Source organism: Symphalangus syndactylus, chromosome 21 (assembly GCF_028878055.3).
Source record: "Symphalangus syndactylus isolate Jambi chromosome 21, NHGRI_mSymSyn1-v2.1_pri, whole genome shotgun sequence".
Lineage (NCBI taxonomy): Eukaryota > Metazoa > Chordata > Mammalia > Primates > Hylobatidae > Symphalangus > Symphalangus syndactylus.
Window position 1 is genome coordinate 49,052,321 of NC_072443.2, and position 22,388 is coordinate 49,074,708.

The window sequence follows — 22,388 nt, forward strand, 5'->3', positions numbered from 1 at the left end:
TTTATAACCACCTACTTCCTGTCACTCGTCATTTTCTAAATAAATGAGAAGTTCCCTTCAAAGCTTATAAGCATCTTCTAAACCCAGGAACAAATATAGTTGTTTATTTTCTTCGTGTTAAGGCTAGAAAAACCTGCCCTTTGCAAAGAAAAATATATATGTATCCTGCTTAATGTAGATTTTTCTTATAACAATGACACTAACCTTAAACAAACAAACAAACAAACAAAACTCGTGTTGAAAAATAGTATCCTGGCTGCGCGAGGTGGCTTGCACCTGTAATCCCAGAACTTTGGGGGGCTGAGGCAGGTGGATCATCTGAGGTCAGGAGTTCGAGACCAGCCTGGCCAACATGGTGAAAAACTGTCTCTACTAAAAATAGAAAATTTAGCCAGGTGTGATGGTAGGCACCTGTGATTCGGGAGGCTAAGACAGGAGAATTGCTTGAACCTGGGAGGTAGAGGTTGCAGTGAGCTGAGATCATGCCACTGCACTCCAGCCTGGGCGACAGAGTAAGATTCTGTCAAAAAAAAAAAAAAAAAAAGAGAGACAGAGAGAGAGAGAGAGATAGTATCCTGCATATCCTTTAAACATTGCCATTTTTAAGATACTGCCCTACATGAACTAGTAAAAGCACGTTTGTTGCATCATTACTTTGTAATACTTTAAACAATGAGAACAACCTAAATGTCCATCAACAGAAGACTGCTTAGATAAGTTATAGTACAGCCATACTATGACAGCTGGCATTAGAAATAATTAGGTGTTTCTGGGCTGGGTGCAGTGGCTCAGGCCTATAATCCTAGCACTTTGAGAGGCTGAGGCCGGCGGATCACCTGAGGTCAGGAGTTTGAGACCAGCCTGGCTAACATTTGTTTTTGTTTTGTTTTTTTTTTTTTTTTTTTTTTTTTGAGACGGCGCCTCGCCCTGTTGCTCTGGATGGAGTGCAATGGCATGATCTCAGCTCACTGCAACCTCTGCCTCCTGGGTTCCAACGATTCTCCTGCCTCAGCCTCCTGAGTAGCTGGGATTACAGGCACCTGCCACTACGTCCAGCTAATTTTTGTATTTTTAGTAGAGATGGGGTTTCACCATGTTGGCCAGGCTGGTCTCGAACTCCTGACTTCGTGATCCGCCCCCCTCAACCTCCCAAAGTGCTGGGATTACAGGCATGAGCCACTGTGCCCAGCTGCCTCGCCAACATTTTTAATAAAAATACAAAAAATAAAAACCCCATTTCTTTTTTTTTTTTTTTGAGACGGAGTCTCACTCTGTTGCCAGGCTGGAGTACAGTGGCATGATCTTGGCTCACCACAACCTCTGCCTGCCAGGTTCAAGTGATTCCCCTCCGTCAGCCTCCCGAGTAGCTGGGATTACAAGCGCCAGCCACCACACCCAGCTAATTTTTGTATTTTTAGTAGAGACGGGGTTTCCTCATGTTGGCCAGGGTTGTCTCAAAATCCTGACTTCAGGTGACCCACCTGCCTCGGCCTAAAAACCTCATTTCTAATAAAAATACAAAACAAATTAGCTAGGTATCATGGCATGTGCCTGTAATCCCAGCTACTCGGGAGGCTGAGGCACAAGAATTGCTTGAACCTGGGAGGCGGAAGTTGCAATGCGCTGAGATGGTGCCACTGCACTCCACCCTGGGTGGCAGAGCGAGACTCCATCTCAAAAAAAAAAAAAAAAAAAAAGAAACAAAGAATTAAGTACTTCTGTACATGCTAACATGGAACTCTGTTCATCACATAATAATGAATAAACACAGCATGTCGAAGAATAATGTATAGTGTTGTTTTTTAAAAAAGCAGTGTATACACATACACACACATACATACATATAGATATATATATATATGGTTTGTATAGAAAAATATGGCCAGGTGCGGTGGCTCACGTCTGTAATCCCAGCACTTTGGGAGGCTGAGGCAGTTGGATTGAGGTCGAGAGTTCAAGACCAGCCTGACCAACATGGAAAAACTCCGTCTTTACTAAAAATACAAAAACATTAGCCGGGCATGGTGGCGCATGCCTGTAATTCCAGCTACTCTGGAGGCTGAGGCAGGAGAATCGCTTGAACCAGGGAGGCAGAGGTTGTGGTGAGCCGAGATCGCGCCATTGCACTCCAGCCTGGGCAACAAGAACAAAACTCCGTCTCAAAAAAAAAAGAAAGAAAGAAAGAAGGAAGGAAGGAAGGACGGACGGACGGACGGAAGGAAGGAAGGAAGGAAGGAAGGAAGGAAGGAAAAAGAAAGAAAGAAAGAAAGAAAGAAAGAAAGAAAGAAAGAAAGAAAGGAAAGAAAAAGAAAGAAAGGAAAGAAAAAGAAAGAAAGGAAAGAAAAAGAAAGAAAGAAAGAAAGAAAGAAAGAAAGAAAGAAAGAAAGAAAGAAAAAGAAAGAAAGAAAGAAAAAAGAAAAGAAAAGTACACATCAATCTGTTAATAGTGGTTATCTCCAGGGAGGGATTGAGATAGTGAGTACACACTTTGGTATATAAATTCTGAATTTTTGTTGTTGTTCTGGTAGAGACAGGGTCTCACTTTGTTGCCCAGGCTGGTCTCGGGCAATTCTCCTGCCTCAGCCTCCCAAAGTGCTGGGATTATAGGCGTGAGCCACCAAACCAGTCAATTCTGGATTTTTATTTAACTTTTTTTTCTTGCAATGAGCATACGTTACTTTGGAATCTGGAGGGGGTGGGGTGGGAGATGAATAAGAAAATTAAAAAACAAACAATGTGGGGTAGATTGTATTTCCCATATGCTCTAATTACAGTATGATGTTGGGATTCCTTCAAAAGGAGTTAGGGTCTCTGTTACCTCCCGTTGAGCCTGAGTGGACCTTTTTAAGTGCCCCAGCCAACAGGAGAAATGGTAGAAATGACACTACATGACTTTGTGGGCTAGGTCCTAAAGGCAATAGGGAGCCTGGCTTCCTCACTGTCAGTGCACTGACCCTTGGGATTCAGCCACCATGTTGTGAGGAAGCCACATGGAGAGGCCACATGTTGGTGTTCCAGCCAATAGCCAGTGTCAACCACTGGACATGTGAGTGAAACAAGCCTGCAGATTCCAGCCCCGCCGCGGAGACTCCAGGCATTGTAGAGCAAACACAAGCTGTGCTTGCTGGGCTCTGTCTGAATTCCTGACTCACAGAACCCATAAGAGAAAATAAATTGTTGTTGTAAGCCACTAAGGTTTGGGGTAATCTGTTATGCAGTGATAGTGAATACCTAGAGCATCCAACCAAGGTTAAAAAAAAAAAAAATTATTTCCTTTCAAAGTAATTCTATTTATTTCATTGTTTGAATTCACTGTTTTTGAAGCCCAGTTATATATTAAAAAAGAATAATATTGTTATTAAACTCACTTTTTTTTTTTGAGACAGAGTTTTGCTTTTGTTGCCCAGGCTGGAGTACAATGGCACAATCTCGGCTCATGGCAACCTCCACCTCCTGGGTTCGAGCGATTCTCCTGCCTCAGCCTCCCGAGTAGCTGGAATTACAGGCATGCACCACCACGCCCAGGTAATTTTGCATTTTTAGTAAAGATGGGGTTTCACCATGTTGGCCAGGCTGGTCTCGAACTCCCGAGCTCAGGTGATCCACCTGCCTGAGCTGGGTGAGACACACAAAGCAATAGGCTCACTATTGTGTGCTTCACCTTGACCTTGAGTTGTTACTGAATAGAAGAAAAGGTGAATTTAAGGCTGGGCGTGGTGGCTCATGCCTGTAATCCCAGCCCTTTGAGAGGCTAGATGCTCCCTCACCTCTTTCCTTCCAGTGGCTGGCACTGAGAAATGCCATCTGTGTGAAGGCTGGCAACAAAATCATAACCTGAAAGTTAGCATCATTTGTCAGAAAGTCTGAATCCTGGAGAGGGATCAGGGCTCTGAAAAGGTCAACCAGAATAGGAATGGGAAAGCAGGTTGAAAACATTAAGTCACGATGTGAATAGGTATGTACACAAAAACATAATGTATCTCATAGCCTGGGCCCTGGAACCACAGTCAAAAGTGCCTTGAGAGGTTGCCCACCTAGTGTGGTGCACATTTTACAATCACCTAGGGGTGGTTTCAGAAAATACCAATACCTGGGGGACCCACCTCCAGATATTCTGACTTAATTACTTAATTGGTCTGGGGTGGGGCCTGGAAATCAGCATTTTCTTTAAACTTCTCAGATGATTCTAATGCTCAGCCAAGGTTTGAAAATCATGAGATTTCTAGCCCAATAGTATTTTTTCCCCTCTTCAAAACACCTGAGAGATGGCATACATCTTGTTGGCAGTGGTGTCTTATTGTAGTTACAATTTTCAATGACAGGGAGAAGGTGGATATATTACTGAGGTAGCACAAGTAATTTACTATTTAAAGAGAGTAATTATATAAACTGCATATATATGTTTTAGTTGGTCATTGTGATGCACCTCCCTAAGGCAAGCCTGCGTATTTAAAAAAAATCACAGGAATTCTGCACACACTCACAAGGGTTTGCCGGCTCTGAGGGTGGAGCCGAGATTGGAACCTAGGTCTCATTCCAATGCCAGGCTCTCTCCTCTGCACAGTGCAGCCTCTTTAATCCAGATGAAGAGATAAAATAGAGAAAGGTTTTTCTTCTTCATGGACTTTGAAATGCACTTCCAAGAGCCCCAGGCCCAAGAGGGTGTCCTGCCAGAGGGCCACCCAGTATTCCGGGGAGCTGGGAGGGGGTGACTCGGGAGACACAGGCCCGAACAAAGCACAAGCCCCTCACACAGGCTGAGAGAGCCTGGCTCCCAGGGAAGTTGGGGCGGGCCAGTCTCTTCCTCTGGCTTCCGTGGTAAGACTGAGTGGAGAGGGAGGGGCTGCAGCTTTCCTGGTGTCGGGTGTTCAGCTCCTGTTGGGTAGGTCTCTCCTCCAGGATCTAGGCTATTTGTTGATTCTGGGGGTTTGCCCTGACAAGTCATCCTGCCTCTATCAGCCACCTGGCATCTGTCATGGGCTAGGACCTGTTGGGAGCACAAAACAAAATGTAGCTGCAGAAAGGAGCCTGAGAAACAGGGTCCAGATTATTTTATGATGACAGTGGCAGCCTCACTAGACTGTGACGACATAGTGATTAGCATTAGCTTTTACTCAAATACCATCTACGGCCGACCCAGTGACAGGCTGTCTAGAGTGCAGATGAGAGAAGTCAGGTCCGGATCTGAGACCTGGTTCTCCCTCTTCACTGTATGACCTTGCCCACGGTCTCCAATGTGTCTAAGCTTCCATTTTCTTACTTGTAGCATGGAGTTAATGATTAAGACCTGCCGAACCTACCTGGCAGAGTGGTTATGAACATTCTAGAATTTTACTGGGGACTGAAATCTAGATCAGCTATCTTGTTTTCACAATCCACTATTTTCCCTCCCATTTTGAAAATCACATGTCCAGTTTTCTGGTCTTACTGCAGTTATCCAGAGCCTCAAACTCCCTTGCAGTGGTTCTTCTGCAGGACCAGCAAGCTTCTCTTTCCATCCTTGGATATAGCTCAGGGGGCCTGCATCCCCTCCTTCAACCACATTCATCAAACATCTGTTGCTCACCAAGGACTGTGGCCAACACAGAACACACAGTGGGAAGCAAGACCGCTCTGGACAGGCAGGCAAGACAGACATTCATCAAATTCTCACACATTACAAACAGCCATCTAGAAGCTAGAGAAACCGTACAGAGTGATGAGAGAGAGATTCTGAAATGGTTAATGTGACCTAATCAGGAAAATCAGGATAAGCTTTTCTGGGAAAGTGATGCTAGGGCTGAAATCCAAGGGACGCATGGTGTGGGAGTAGGTGGTTTAATAGAATGTAGAGAGAAAATAGTGCCTTTGTAGCCCAAGAGGGCATGACCAAGTAACCGAAGCTGAAAGCAGTCCAGTGGTGGAAGAGCAGAGAGGATGACAGGCTTACTGTAGGAAAGGCGGGGGCTATGGGCAGCAGATGACCTCACAGGGCCAAGGTAAGGAATGCCATGTTTCTCCAAGTAACAACTGGGAAGCTTCTGATGCATGGCTGTTATGTGGAGCAAGAACCAGAGGCCAACAAGAGTGCATGTACAGGAACTTACAGAAACCCAGGCAAGACCTGAAGGTGGTTCGGGTTGTGGTAGTTGTAAAGGGAGGGAGGGCTCCAAAGAATTTGAGAAATATTCACAAGCCCTGCCCTCCAGGAGTGGCCTGATTGATCAAATCATAGAATACTTACTGAACCCCATCCAGCAGTGAGCATTTTCCATTACTAAGCCTCACATGTGGACATGTCTCTTTTTTGCTTCTTCCTTTCTTTGCTCCTATGCAACTGGAGCAGTGAGAAAAGGGCTGGGGCCCACCTGCTCACTGATGAGTCCTGGCCATCCTACTCCTTATTCACCTGATTCTCATATACTGAGATGCCCTGGTCAGGGTGAGGTGGTAAGGTGCCAAGGGGAAGGAAGTGGCTCTAGAGGCCTTATAGTTCCAGCCACATCCTCTAGCTCACTTCTACACTAGGGTTTGGGAAATGACCATTGATTGTTGTGTGCCAGTTTAGGGAATTTTTTTTTTTTTTTTGAAGGTTATGGCAAGTGCAAGTTGTAGTTGAGTGCAGAATTCTGGCATTTCCAGGCCCCTGGATCATAGCATCATCTTAACGCCATTGAATCTCCACCATACTTCTAATACCTTCAAATAGCCCTCCAAATGCCTCCTGTACCCCCTAGCATTGTTTATTCATTCACACTTGCTCATTGTGTGAGGTAGCTTTATGCTCTCTGAACTTAATGCCTTTAAGAAGCTTACAAACTAATCCAGGGGGTCTCACAAGCTTCTCCTGATGATCAACTTAGTTTTGAATGTTACTGAAATATGAATACTAAAAAAAACAAATAAGCCTAACCTGCATGAGAGGCAGGGCTTCAAATCTCATCACATACCATCTGCTGGTTGTTTCTATTGGATGTATACCTGTGATTATGGTATAGACACTCAGGAGAAAGAAAGAAAAAAAAAAGAATAGCAAAGAAGGAACAGAAATAGTGAAAGAAAAATAATGTAAGAGAAAAAAGAGAGAAAAAAGTGGTTCCAACATCCTAACCTCATTGTCCATAATTTTGCTTTTGTCTCATGGGTCAGCCAGGTTCCCATTCACGATTAACCAATAGCTTAGGAGTGAGAAAGTGGGGACTTCCACCTCGGTATATTCCCTTACTTTTGTAGGATGACACTTCTGCTTATTGTTTCTCATTTGTGGCAATGTATGTCAGTGTTGTTTAGACTTCATCCAGAATGTTCCATCCCGTTGAGTGTATGTGATAATGAAATCACACTTTTTGAGACAGGGTCTCACTCTGACACCCAGGGTGGAGTGCAGTGGCACGATCACGGCTCACTGCAGCCCCAACCTCCTGAGCTCGTGATCCTCCCATCTCGGCCTCCTGAGTTGCTGGGACTTTAGGTGTGCACCATCACACCTGGGTGATTTTTGAAAGTTTTTTTGAGAGATGGGGGTCTCTGTATGTTGCCCAGGCTGGAGTCAGTTTTTTAATGAAGCTTTTTGAATTATGTGTTCCTAAGGTTTAGGGCATGTGCTTTATAATACCCTCTATTCCATTTGCCAGTGAACACAAATTATGATAAGTCACCACTTATTTACAAAATTCCTATCATGTCTGCCTCACTAACTAGTTATTCCTTGTTGGTCAATTAAATCCAGACAGACTCTCATATCTTCTTCAGTCTTTTGAAAGATAATATTGAATGCAAGTGAAAGTTATTATATGTTCTGCTTTACATGAAATGAGGCTTCCAATTGTGAGGAAGCCAGGCTCTCTATTGAATTTAGGACCTAGCCCACAAAGTCATGTAGTGTCATTTCTACCATTTCTCCTATTGGTTGGGGCACTTAAAAAGGTCCACTCAGACTCAATGTGAGGTAACATAGACCCTAACTCCTTTTTAAGGAATCCCAACATCATATTGTAAGAAGAGCATATGGAAAATGCAACCTACCCCAGATTGTTTGTTTTTTAATTTTCTTATTCATCTCCCACCCCACCCCCTCCAGATTCCAAATACTTTGGTAATCTGTATTTACTGAATACAGTAAATACAGTAAATACACTTGTCCAACTCTGCTCTATCTTGCTTTTGTGCCACTTCAAAATCTGGATAGGCTGGGCACAGTGTAATCACACCTGTAATCCCAACACTTTGGGAGGCCAAGGCGGGAGGACTGCTTCAGTCCAGGAGTTAGAGATCAGCCTGGGTAGCATAAACAAACAAACAAACAAAAAAACCCTGTCTCTATAAAAAATAAAACAAATATTAGCTAGACATAGTGGAGCAAGCCTGAAGTCTCAGATATTCAGGAGGCTGAGGCAAGAGAATCTCTAGAGCCCAGGAGTTTGAGATTGAGCTATGATCATGCCACTGCACTCCACCTGGGCAAAAGAGCAAGACCCCCTTAAGAAAATAAATAATCTGAATAGGGTATGTATTTAGTACCTTACAGTTTACAAATTATGTCAAGTGATTTGACATTCACAGCAATTCATATAGGCATTTATTATCCTTATTTTGCAGATGAAAAAGTTGAGGCTCAGAAAAATATGTGACTTGAACAAGACTACACAGATAGATCAAGGCAGAACAGTGATTTAATCCTCTCAAGTCCTCTGCTTATTTCGCTGCCCCTTATTTGCCCATGCAGCCTATAGAATGTTATCAAACTACAGCTCTACTGTCTCACAATCATCCTCAACAAAAAACACACAGTTCATTTAAAGCTGTCCCATTTGGATATGCTGCCTTGGAAGCACTTCCAAAGTACTGCCTTGGAAGTACTTTCTTAAAGGATATTTTTAGTCTGAGGTAGAGTGATCACTTGAGACCAGGAGTTCAACAGCAAGCCTGGGAAACATACCAAGACCCTGTCTCTACACAACGTAATGAACATAACTGGACATGGTGGCACATGCCTGTAGTCCCACCTACTCAGGAGGCTGAAGCAAGAGGATCACTTGAGCCCAGAAGTACAAGGCTGCAGTGAGCTATGATCATGCCATCCCATTCCAGCCTGGGCCACAGAGCAAGACTCCATCCCCCTCCCCCCCAAAAAAACCATAAAACAATCCACAAAAAAAGAAAACCCTATTTTTTACACAAATATTACTAGACTGTGTGTATACTCTCCCCTTCCCCGCCACCCCCGACAATGCACAAAACTGCTCTCAGCCATCTTCTGTAAGGTCTCAAATTACTCTGCATGCGTTTACTCTGCTGTGTCCTCTTTCAGCCATTTTGTGATCTAGCAATCAGGCTTAACCCTCATACTGTCTTCACAAAAGTTGCGTTAGGGTGATGGTGCTGAAACTTCCATAGTTTTCCCATAGGGGAAACTACCATATCGGAAGTTTAAAAGGTAAGTTTGGCAGAGGCCAAGATACCTTGAAGGAAATGGCCAAGGAAGAGAAAGAGAATCACACATAGGGACAGCTGGAAGTTATTTAACATGAAGTACCATAAACATAGTCGTAGTCTGGGAGGATGGAACAAGTAGCATATGACTTCAAGGTGTTTAAAATATTAATACCTTTCCATGAAGACTGTGCTAAAATGACGAATCAGCCTTGGTTTAGTTATTTCTCCACTTCCACAAAACCACCTCTCACCACCCATTTCCAACCCCGCAGTGGGGTACAGGTGACCCTCTAGTGTATTTTCACTCTAACGTGTGTGAACCTCAGTCCTGTGGTAAGTCAGTTCCTTCAAAACAAAGTCTGTTTCTCATTTCCACAGTCCAGGCTTGAATCCTATCCCTAACTTTGTTATTTTAGGTAGAGTCTAATTTTTGACAATGTTCCCTATTTCCACTTTTTTAGTCTGTATATATTTTCTATCTTCTGAAATTTATTAAGATTATATTTTCTAATCCTATCCTAAAACAGGGAATAAATGTACTTACAAGTTTGAGGGATGAGATTACTCAGCATAGCACTCAACACATCTTAACACTCATTGTTTGCTTGAATAATCTAAAGTACAATACTGTAACCTGCAATTGATAACACTATAAATACCTTTCACATGGTCAAATAAAGACGCTAATGGCCTCAACCATCTATTATTTGCATGGAGCACAATGCCTGTTATTAAATTGGTGATTGGTGCTGAATGAACGCAGGGTCAAAGAAGTCGGCTCCAGTAAGATTCAAATCAATAGAAAACACAGTTCCTACCTTGGGCAAGGCATTTCTTTGGCTCCCTTCCCCACCTTGACACAACATCTTATTTTCAGAACCTTATTAAGAATGAGAAGCTAGGGAAAATTAAGGTTACAACTTTAAAAGTTCATCTGTATTAGTAGGTAAATATGCAAATGCTCAAATGTTCTCTAACAATTCAAGTCCATTTCTAAACTTGAGTTTTCCCAGTCACTTGAAAATCACTTTGAAATGTCATTCTAATTTACAATATCACATTTCACATCCCAGCTCTTACACATATGCATATACAGCTGTGTGAATGTCTGGGTAAAATGTTCCTTTTAATTACACTTGAAAATGACAAAAGAAAGAAAATTATGAGACCCAAATTTTAGCTTTAGTTCACTTAAAACTTTTCACCTCCATTTATTCTGTATGCACCATATGAATATAATTTATATCCTATCAGGTTCACCAGAGAAGAAAGAAAACAGAACAGCCAGCACTCTGAAAAAAAAAAAATTTAAAATTCAATCCAAACATACAATCAGGAAAATCTTCATAATCACTTTGTGCATGATAAATTGTCAAGTAAGACTCAATGACAACACATTAATTCAAGTGACTTCAATTTTTTATTTTTTCTTATAATCTTTAGAAGATTGGAGAAATATCATGTAGAATATCTCCCCTCCCCTCTCCCCACCATTCCTAATCATTCAAGAAAAACTGGGATCTAGGAAATGCATTAGTAGACTATCGGTGGTATTATTATGTACAATTGGTTAAAGCACCATGCTAATAATAAGGCCAGGGTCCTAGGACTGATCACTGCAAGGGCCAATTAGTTTAAATGTGTTCCATGGACCCAGACTGCACTCCTAACCACAGACAACTTTCTTACAATGCATCCCGCTGGTCACAAGCTAGGGTACTGGCAAGGTGGTAGATGGATGAAACAAATCTCCACTAATGAAAGAAAAAAGAAAAGAAATCCCACGTATGCTGACAGTGGGTTAACAGAGTCTTATCTGTAAAGAAAAAAACACATATTTTCTTAGCCCTACGATGAACACGTTCCAAGTCTAAAATATTCAATGACAGTAACATTTGACTCTTGCATTTTAGAATAACATTCCACATAAAGCTATAATAAAGGCCCTGATAATTGTTACCCAATTTGTGTAACTGTTAATTCCACCCAGAAATTCTTTTCTCTTTACTGTTATATCTATGCACCATGATTTTTGCATATTTACCATTCGTTATTTGGTTCAGAATATTGTGAAAAATTCAGCTCAAAAATTATCCATAAAACTGTATTCTATATTTTATTTTTCAAACAGCCAGTGTCCACATTTAAAATGCAGAATTTGCAAATATTAGTCTAATAATTCAATTTAAAGTAAAGCAAAACAACTTCCTTTAGTATCACAATACATAAAATGGTTTCATAAACTCCAAATGGCAAAGATAACTATATGACAATAGTGTTGAAAGCCGTGAAACTCATTAAACCTCTTATCAATAGGTCAGTTTAAAGAACATCTCTATGTTCCATGACTATGCATGAAACAAGCTGTCACTGTATTATAAACGCTCAGCAATTCATTCATGGCATAATATAGGGTCAAGCAAGATTTTGTTTTTACAATGAAATTAAAATATATTTAAAGAAACAAAAAATCCTCCCAATTGTTTAAAAACAATTCTATTTGGAGAGCAAAATATTTTAAAATATATTGACTTACCAAATTTCAATTGTTAGGCTGCTGACTACTGATGTAAAAGTTTGTATTTAAAAATATCACAAATCTCTTTTTATTTAACACTGAAAATTTCAATGTGATAAGTTTCATTGCAAAGCAACTGTCACCTGAGTAGATTTTAAAATTTAGTGCTCCTATTTTTTGGGGGAGAGGGGAAGGAAAGACCCATTTTGTATCTGATCCCGAGTTTGCAGTTGAATCCTTCACAATGATTTCTTAAGGAGTTGAAGAAACAACCTGCTGCAACCTTCCCAAGACACACGATGCCCCCCTTTCCCTCGGAAATTTGCTCTGGCATTTTAGGAACTCTCAGTATTCATCAAATATTTCCATTTCACTACCCACTCAAGCATAGCAACCTAATTCATTTAGTTCTATACAACAGTGTCTATATTATATACATATTTAATTATCAATAGGAAATAGAAAATAAAAATTTACAGTGATTGAGAAAAGGTCAGAAAATGGGATAGGAATAGTAATACTGTATAATCAGAATATCCTATTATCTTACCAGTTTTAATGACAGGGTTTTTCCTTTATTAGTTGAAATACAAAGAAGGCATAGGGGATCCCAGGAAAATAACACTATATATCAGAAAATTCAACGTGCTCCACCATCAGGATTTCCATCACACATTTAATTTCTTCTGTACAATGTTTATAAACTTGTTTTTTTCAAAATCATCAGATTTTCAGATTAAATTCAGCACTACACAGTATGCCCTTGAAGTAAAATGAGGTTACCTGCTTTATTTGGATACCAAGTTCCCTTCAGACAGCATTAAAATAAAGACAAGTAAGACTACACAGATAAAATCCAGTATAATTCAAATCCAACAATGAAAAATTTCCCCCATATTGTTGCAAAATTCTTTCTACTGAAATGCTTTGCTACAATAATAAAAAGCATACATTACATATAAAAGATACCAGTGTACTAAAAAGTGACAGAAGTGGACTAGCAAATCCTTCAAAGCACATTATATAAATGACTAGCATTTAAAAACATTTTTTCCTATAAAATGTAGGTCATATACATTTATAAATTGGCGGTTTTATTTCTAAAGCAGTGATGTGTGTGTTCAAATAGCTGTTCTGTACAGTATAATATCTACTCACTTGAAACTATAATAGGTTTGTCTTCCTTTGTATTGAAGTTGAATAAATTCATCTGATCAGCTGAGAAATCAAGCTTGAAAAATAAGTATCTAAAAATCAATGTAGAAAGTTTAGAATTATTGAAATGTAGTTATGAAATATGAAGAGAACTATCTATTTCACAATGGATCTGAAGTCACCTCAAAACTTACGGGCTTGAATCTAAAACAGAAACAAATATTAAAATCCAAAGCAAATCACAAAGTTAGGTAGCAGTACAGAAGCAGGAAAAAAAACCACATCCCTTCCTTCAGTGTGATGGGCACTAAGTTTTGCGGTCTTCCTCCATCTTGCAGAAGAGTGGTAAGGCCATTCAATGCTTAGTGAAAGTGAGTACAGATGAAGTCAGATTTAGCCTGTCTCCCCTGCAACTTCAATTATGCTGTGTAAACAGTGTTACGTTCCAATAGGAGGAACAATGGAATTTGCTTATAAAAACTGATTAAAGATAATCATTATTAAATGAAATAAGGATAATTAATAACTCTGAAATGTTTTTAGAACTTTCCTGATGCTACTTGTAAAGTTAGCACTGCTATGTATTATTGCTTACATACAGTACAACATCATATGCCTTCTAACATAAAGCAGTACTGTGATTTGTTTGTACATATTTACAGATTCTTAAAAACAAGCTGTAAAAACATTACATACTTTCAGACAATACAAATTAGCACATTGGTACTCACTTCAAAACAAATGGAATGCATAACATTAATAAACATCATAAAGGAAGACTCACATAAAAGTCCTTGATTGTCAAGACACGTTTATATATAAACTCTAACTGTGCAGAATTAAAGATTCAATCATAGGTACATCCTTATTTGATGAACCATATTTACAGCATGGTATTGCATAAAAAAATAAAATAATGTTTACAGGGTTTTACTTTTTTATCCATTGGATTAAAGAAAGCAACAAACATAACAAGAAATGTTTGTCTGCTTTAGTTTGTTTCCTACCAAAGTTTAAGTGAAAAAAGGAAACACGGTTTTTATTTGCAGAATATAGCAAAACAACTGGAAAATTATTTCCCTGAAATAAAGCAATTTGAAACGGAAAAGGTTTTAAATTAAATTTCAGACTCAAAATATTTCTCAATGATTATTATAGTGCTTCTTCAAGTAAATATACTGTGAAAAAAAAATGAGTTCTAGTTTAAAATGTTCTAAGAAATGCAGTACTACAGTAATGCCTACTTTTAGTTTCCCGGCCTTTTTTTTTCTTTTTTTTTTTTTAAACAGCCCTTTAAAAACCCAAATTAATCAAATGAAAGAAGTGGCAAAAGATCTAACCTAGCTGGCACTCTGCAAATGTCTCTTCTCTGTGGAAATGAAATCCTGCCCTGAGCACAATTCTTGACATAACTGCCTTCTGCCTCTTGAGATAAAAATGACCTGACCGATGGCTGGCACCCTCAGCCAGAGCTAAGAAGACGGATTCCTACCTTATCAAGTACATTTGCATGTAGACCCAAAACATTTAAGAGCCACTTAAATATTCAAAACAAATGAAATATGTGTGAATAAGGTTTTAAAAAACCCTTTAGAAGATGTTCAAGAGATATTACCTCGCCTAACGTGATGTTTCCAATCTTCAAACGTGAGAGTAGGTCCCAAGAGGAAAAGCACACCTCACTCAGATTGATCAAAAGTTTAAGGGTGTACCAGCATGTCTTTATAGAACAATGTGCTCACTTTGAGAAATGAGAAACATGAATTGCAAAAGAATATCTCATATCCTCCACGTTTCAATCTAAAGCAGCACACAAGGCTACTTATTTTCTCCATTAATGCCCAGATAGAAATTAAATAACCTTCTGAACCAAAGTGGGGAAACCCAAAACTGTTGAGATGTTTATCATATTACGATAGAACAAGGTAACTCTGGTAGGCATTTGGAATTTCACAGTAAGAGAGTGATGACTATACATACATGGTAAGTCAGTAAGTTATGCTGGCTGAGTATCACTTATCTAAAAAATGCTTATAACCTGGTAGAAAAGTCTGCCATTATGTAGATTTAAAGAAATGTGTTGAAAACAGGAATGCAACACCTGAAAGTCTCCTTGTATAACTACCATTTTCAAAGGCCTTCCTTCCCAAGCTCACCCTAAATGCTCAGCAAGAGTCACATTCTCAAAACTATGCTGGTGATGTTAAAACAACCGAAAAAAACCTCTACACTGCATCAAAACTGCATCAAGCTCTCCATGGAACAAAATTTTTGATCAGGCTCCAAAACAACTCACGAAATAAATGCCTACTCTCATCAAAAGTACTATGAGAAAAATACCAATGCCCATTTAGGGTGAGCACAGTTCCATTTTTAACACATCACCTGAATGAAGCCTTTTTGTAATTATGTAATGCACAACACAACACACACAATCTTAAGAGTCAATAATGGCAGAACTTAAATATTTACTTCAAAGAAGTCTAAAATTCTTGAAAACTTTGGCAGCAAAGAAAGCTGTCAAATGGGAAAACTAGTATTTCAAGCAAAACTTAATAACCAAAGTATAGAGGAAACCACATTAAATATAATTTATATTCCTTATCATAAAAACACCAATATATTCAAAATAAATGAAGGATGTTAAGGGTGGATAGTTATTTCTTCCCTTTCTTTATGAGAACAGTCTTGGGATAACATTAAATAAAAAAAAAATAATTTAAATGGATAACATATTCTATACTGAAACAAAGACTGCAGATCTATAGGGCCAGTATAAGAGTCAAAATGGAAATTAAGAATATTTTCATTTTCCAAGGGTATTAATTTTAGATTTTCACTGGTGCTATATCAGTATGTGCATTGTGACAACGATGGCAGAAATTTGAAATGTAAAAATGAAAAAGTTGTAACAAAGAGTCAATAACTAATATAACTTCCAAAAATCAAAACTGCCCAACGCATAACTCAAACCATCATTCTTCAGAAAAGTGTGTGTGTGTGTATATATATATATATATAAAAGCACTATTTATTGTACCATGCTGTATTATTTTAAGACAGAGTATTAAAAAAAAACATTCATGGTATAAGGATAAAGTCTGTAGTTTATTTAGATTTTGAAATGCAACAAAAATTTTCCGATCACTCATCTAGCTGAAAAAGAAATGGTAGTTACTGGAATTAGTAAACACTTTTGGTTTGTAAAGTTGTAATGAGCAGTGTTCATTAAAAAGTAACTCAAGATAAAATATGCAATTAAAATGCCCATTTCTTTAGTTTCTCTGGATACTGTTTAATTATCCAATCTATCAAGAGTCTAGAAAGAAAAAGATTAAACCAGGTTTTACAGTTCCAAAGATATCCCAATTTCCTTTTATTGCCAAAAGTTAAAATTGTCAATTATGAGATGATTATGACACAACCATATCAAACCTAAAAATCTAATTTTTTTTTTACTTTGAGAAATCAAAAATACCAAATAGATTCTAAGTGCTCTATGTTAACTGAAGTGTATATGTAAAGTAAAATACAATTAAGCTTTAAAACGTGGAATATACATTTTGTGTAAGCATTATGTTCTTGGGAATGTAATCTACAGAATTTCTTTTACTAAAACTTCAAAACCTTGATACCTGCACATGAAAAATCATAAAAAACATCTAGGTACAACTGTACAAAGAAACTGACACCAATATGCATACTTCCATAGAGAAGTGACTGCTTCAACAGTTGTGTGTTTTGGTAAAAGTTTTGAAAGTATGCATATTTTTAAAGTAATTAGGCTTTTAAATAGTGGAGTCTTAGACTATCAGATTTTTATTACTTTTTTTCTTCAAAAAAACACATGTCAATATAATGCAAAATGAAAATCAAGGGTATATGGCATATCATTCTTTTTAAAAGGTGGTTTCTTGGTTTTTTTCCCCCTATAGGACACACTAATTTATTTAAGCCATAATCTCTTGACATTAAACTTTTAAGTTCACTCTGTCTGTAAAGTATACTCAGATTCCCTGCTGAAGTGCAATGACTATGCTGAAAAACTTAGAAACAGTATGAGTAAATTTCACACAATTACTAATCTCCTAAGAATGTACAATGTTATCAGTTAGGAAACAATTGTGCGAAAGTCTTTTTTTTTTTTCTTTTTAACTTGGTGTGGGTGGAATAGCAAGTTTCTGATCTAAAACAAGTAATGCATTGCTTCTATAAAGGTGACAACATGTAAGGCAGTTCAAAGAATGCTGACTAACCAAACGAAATGCAGTTATTGGATTATCTTGCTATTCATATCAGCTTAACTTGTTATTACGCATTGCTCTTAAATCTGTACAGCACTCCATTTACACAGAGTAACCCCACTCTTGATTAATCTGTTCTAAAGTGCCAGTATTATTTACACTTCTTTTTTTTTAGCCAAAAGTCTGGCCAGTTGTGGCATCAGGTGAAGATGTCATCCCAGCTCTATTATCATTTACATTCACCAAGGGAAATTCTGAAAATTCAGCACTTGTCCCTGGTCCCCGAAGGTTCACCTGTCCATTGGCAGTGCTAAATTGAGTAGCTATTCCAGCTCTTGATCCATGATACGGAGCACGGAAGGGCTGTTCAAAGGAGCTCATTTGGTAAGCTTGGTGGACAGGCTGGGCCTCAGCTTTCTTCTGAGAAGTCACTTGATCCAAAAAGTCCTGTGTTGATGTGGCAGATGCATGGTTTGTCTCATCACCTGAAAAGGGAAATGAGTGCTGTGAATCACCAACTATTAGTCCAAAGTGGGACTTATCTGGAGTTGTTCTTAGTGGAGAATTCATTCCTGATCGAAAGCTATTGATGGGCATGGTGGCATAGACCTGCTTGTCTATGGAAGAGAATGCTGGCTGATTTGGGAGGGTCTGGTTATCAGTCACAAAGTTAAGGCTCGGGCTATTCAAATAGGCATCATTTTGGCTAGTTCTGTCCAAAGCCTGCTGCAGAAACTTGGAGTATTCCTGCAACATGTTGGCTTTATCTGATGAGGATGCTTGGGAGCTTGATCCAACATTCTCTGACGGGGTGACCTCTGGTACTTCTGAAGAATTTATTGATATGCTAGAAGTTACTTCAGTATCTGCAACACTGAAGGATATCTCATGCTGTCCATTAGCTTTGTGGGAATAATGATCCAACAGAGTCTGCAGTACCTCATCTGGAATAACATTTTTGTCATGATTACTCTTAATCTCCACATTCAGTGCCTGTGACTCTAATATGGATGCCGTGGTACTTTCATCAATGACACTTGCCACAGCTGCTTGTGTTACAGAAGGCTGAGAAGCTATGGTACCCACATTCAGCGCATATTCCCTGCTGTTGTTACTTGCTGCTTGAAGATACCGCTTCTTCTTCAAAAACTGCATGGCATCATCATAATTAGTACTACTATGCACAGGTTTACTGGGCCCCTCCTGCAAATTATCAACCTGATCAATGTCAGCATTGCCTTCTGAGTCCAGTAAAGCCTGTTTATCCACAAGTTCAAAAGCATACTTTGAAACTTTGCTCTCTTCATATGTGGATAAAGGTGAAATTGTTTGATTTTGCTCCAGTGGCTGTTTCAGACTTCTCTTACTATTAATTTTTTTGAGAACTAACTTAGGTGGGTGTATTTCTCCTGACGCATCTTCTAAATGTGAGCCCCCAACTGAAGAATGTGGCATTTCAACAGCATATTCTGCAACCATATACTCATCTTTTACTTTAGTACTTGAAGAATAAAGAGGCAAGTAATCATTTTTGTCTTTTTTCAGGTCAGATTTGTCCAAAGCACTCTCTTTGTCCATTCCAGATGATTTTTTCTCCGTTTTCTGCCTTTTCTTTTTTGGCAGTGAGTTGTCTTTTGGTGACGTAGAAAAGCCAGAATCTTCCTCAGATGTCAGAAGGCCACCTTTGATGGCACATCTATTTAGTTTTTTGTCATGATTTTCATGGCACATACGTTTATGTTTCAACACACGATCTGTTCTGGAAAAATACTGTTGAATTCAGAGGATGGTAGTAGGTTGTTTGTGGTTTTGGTCAATCAAGAAAAGAAAAAGCGAAACAAAACAATTAATATAAAGATATATTAATGCAATAACATACATAATTCCAAACAAATTCACTGAGCCAATTTTCTATTATAAATCTAATCCATAAGAGTTAGAAGGCCCTCAAATAGCTCTAAGTTGTAATATTTTCTAATCTAATTTATAATTATTGTATAATTTAATTACAGTAGAAGAACTTCAAGCCATCTCTCTTACCTGTAAACAGTATTCACACTGGTAAGGTTTTTCTCCACTATGAGTTCTCTTATGCCTTTCCATATGATATTTTTGTATGAATCTCATACCACATTCATCACAGCGAAATGGTTTTTCACCTAGCACATAATATAGAAAGTTTAAAACAAAACAAATATTGTAAAATAATGAACTGCTTTGCCATAAGAATCTCTAAAATAAATGGCTTTTGAAAGTTATAACTTCCAATTTCATTTGTCAAATATATTTTGCTTTATAAAAATGAAAAGGATTAGCATATGCTATTGGAAAGAAAAGGATGAATACAGGCACAGTCCATTTTCCTGTCTTTTTGTTATGTGCGTATGTAATACCCTCTTTCCAAGGAGAACAGCAGTGCCAGGAATTTATAGCAATATGAACAGACTAGCTGATGTTTCTAATCTTTTTTTCAATCATATAAAATATTGTATAACAGTAAAAAACAAAAAGTTACCCATGCACAATACAACACAATTCCTGGGGACAGCTTTTTAACTCAATTTCTTTTTTAAAACATTTGTGGTTAAATAAAATCTGAATCCTGAAAATATCCTTAAAAATCTAATTTAATAAAATATAAAAAGAACTTAGAGTCTTAAGTTTGTTTATATTTATTCTTTTCCTCAACTCAAGCCAGCACTTCCCATGTCATTTAGGGAATGAATTAAACTCAGCATTGTTAACTGGACACATAACACAACACATAACCCCCACTCCCATTTTTTAAAATCCCCTAATGACTCCTAGAATCTTCTGATTCATAGTCAGGTGTGTTATCCATTGTGCCACTAGCTCCCGCAATGATTTCTAAGCTGTAAAGAACCACTACTATGAAGCTCTAAAATAGTTTTTACTGATAAAACCACAGTCTAAGTAAACAGAAGGGTGTGACAAGAAGTTACCTTGAATAATGCTTGTTGGGGAAACTACTGTTTCTACCTTTCATACATTTAACAAAATTTTTACCAAATACTACTACTGTATCCATAGCCCTTGTTGTACGAGGTTAAAAGTATAAGACATACTACTTGTCTTCAAAGTTTATAACATAATTGGGAAAACAAGATACATATATTTTAAAAAGGCAACTAACAACACTATGTCTATTCTGATTTACTTTTACATCTTTATATTTCACTCTTTCTCTTGATAACCCTTTCAGACAAACCAAAATACCTACCATCTCATGCTTTCCTACTTTTGCCCTGATTCACACTGCTCCTTTGATAGGGAATGCCCACCTTTGGGTGTTCAAATACTATATTCCCTTGGAGACCCAACCCATCTCCTTTGGGATACTCTGTCCTTTTCTCCCAGGTGAAAGGTATCTTTAAGTTTCCACAGAATTCTATCTGTACCTCTCCTACGGCACTCATTACTTTCAACTCAATAATCGAGTTAAGCTTTTTTTAAATTTCAAATTACTGAGTTGTTTACTGCGGCACTATTCACAATAGCAAAGACTTGGAACCAACCCAAATGTCCAACAATGATAGACTGGATTAAGAAAATGTGGCACATACACACCATGGAATACTATGCAGCCATAAAAAATGATGAGTTCATGTCCTTTGTAGGGACATGGATAAAGTTGGAAACCATCATTCTTAGCAAACTATCGCAAGGACAAAAAACCAAACACCGCATGTTCTCACTCATAGGTGGGAATTGAACAATGAGAACACATGGACACAGGAAGGGGAACATCACACACCAGGAACTGTTGTGGGGTGGGGGGAGGTGGGAAGGATAGCATTATGAGATATACCTAATGTAAATGACGAGTTAATGGGTGCAGCACACCAACATGGCACATGTATACATATGTAACAAACCTGCACATTGTGCACATGTATCCTAAAACTTAAAGTATAATAATAAAAAAAAGAAATAATTATATTTAATTATTGTGCATATCTCTATTCTTCTACTAGATTATATTTCTTTAGGTCAGAATCCAGGCCTAAATTATACTGATGTAGTTCAAAGTACCTTATGCAATTAAAAAAAATTTTTTTTCTTGTACAGATGGGATCTCACTATGTTGCCCAAGGCCTGTCTCGAACTCCAGGCTCAAGCAATCCTCCTCCTGCCTTGCCCTCCCAGAGTGTTCGGGTTACAGGCATGAGCCACTGCGCCTTGCCCCTTGTGATAATTTTAAGTGCCAAATGAAAGGCATAAATAGTGACCATTACAGTGGATTATTAAGGGGAAAATGTTACTATGAGCGAGTATGATTTGGAATGGTTTCTTAGAAGTGTTGAAATTTAAGCTGAGTAGCAGAGAGATTAAAGCCAAGGGAAAAAAAATGTTGGGGGTGGGGAGGGAAACAACAGTACTCAAAGTGTTTAGATACTATAAAATGTGCAGGAGAAATGGTGTCTAAGAAGAGAATTTAATTTGGCAACAAGTAAATTGCTTAAAACTTTCAGGAATGTAACTTCAGTAATTACCGTAGAGCTACCAAATTTTAGAGCTGAAGGGTTTCCAGTGGCTTTCGAGCTGTGCTCTTTCAAGCTCCAGAGGCCCACACGGACGGCTGCTGATATGGCAAAAGGCTCAAAGCTTGCCACATAAAATTAGTACAGAATAGCTCACTTTTATACAATGGGGCTCCAAGTAAGGGTTCCAAAGATTCAGAGACTAGAAAGACAGCTTACTACAACGAATCCAGACCAATTCACTCATTTTACAGAAAGGAAATATTGAAGGCCGAAAAGTTAAGGCACTTGGTCAAGGGGTAATGAACGCATTAACTAATGAAGCAATGGAAGCTGGGAGAGAAAGTCATTTATAAAGGAAGTTTGGAAGTGAAAGAAATGAGAAGATGGAGATGGGAAATAATAGTTAAGAGGCAATCCATTCCAGAATAAGCGCTGTTTAGGACAGGGAGACTGAATTGACTGAAGGCAGAGGAGCCAGAGAAGAGAAACTGATTATCAATACTGAATACCGTTGAAATGGTACACAATCAAAAGAACAAAATCCAGAGGAAT

At 38.5% G+C, this 22,388-nt stretch overlaps 1 protein-coding gene across 14 annotated transcripts in view; it reads right to left on the minus strand.

The window, feature by feature from the left end:
• Window positions 1-16,176: 16,176 nt before the first annotated feature.
• Window positions 16,177-22,388, minus strand: part of ZNF148 (zinc finger protein 148) — a 144,632-nt gene continuing 138,420 nt past the window's right edge. For all 14 annotated transcript variants that reach the window (XM_055260387.2, XM_055260392.2, XM_055260394.2 and 11 more), the window contains 2 exons: window positions 19,372-19,490; window positions 16,177-19,101 (listed from right to left, as the gene is read on the minus strand). In XM_055260387.2, the coding sequence (XP_055116362.2) occupies window positions 17,503-19,101; window positions 19,372-19,490 (1,718 nt within the window). In that variant the 3' untranslated portion in view covers window positions 16,177-17,502. The remainder of the gene's footprint in view (window positions 19,102-19,371; window positions 19,491-22,388) is intronic.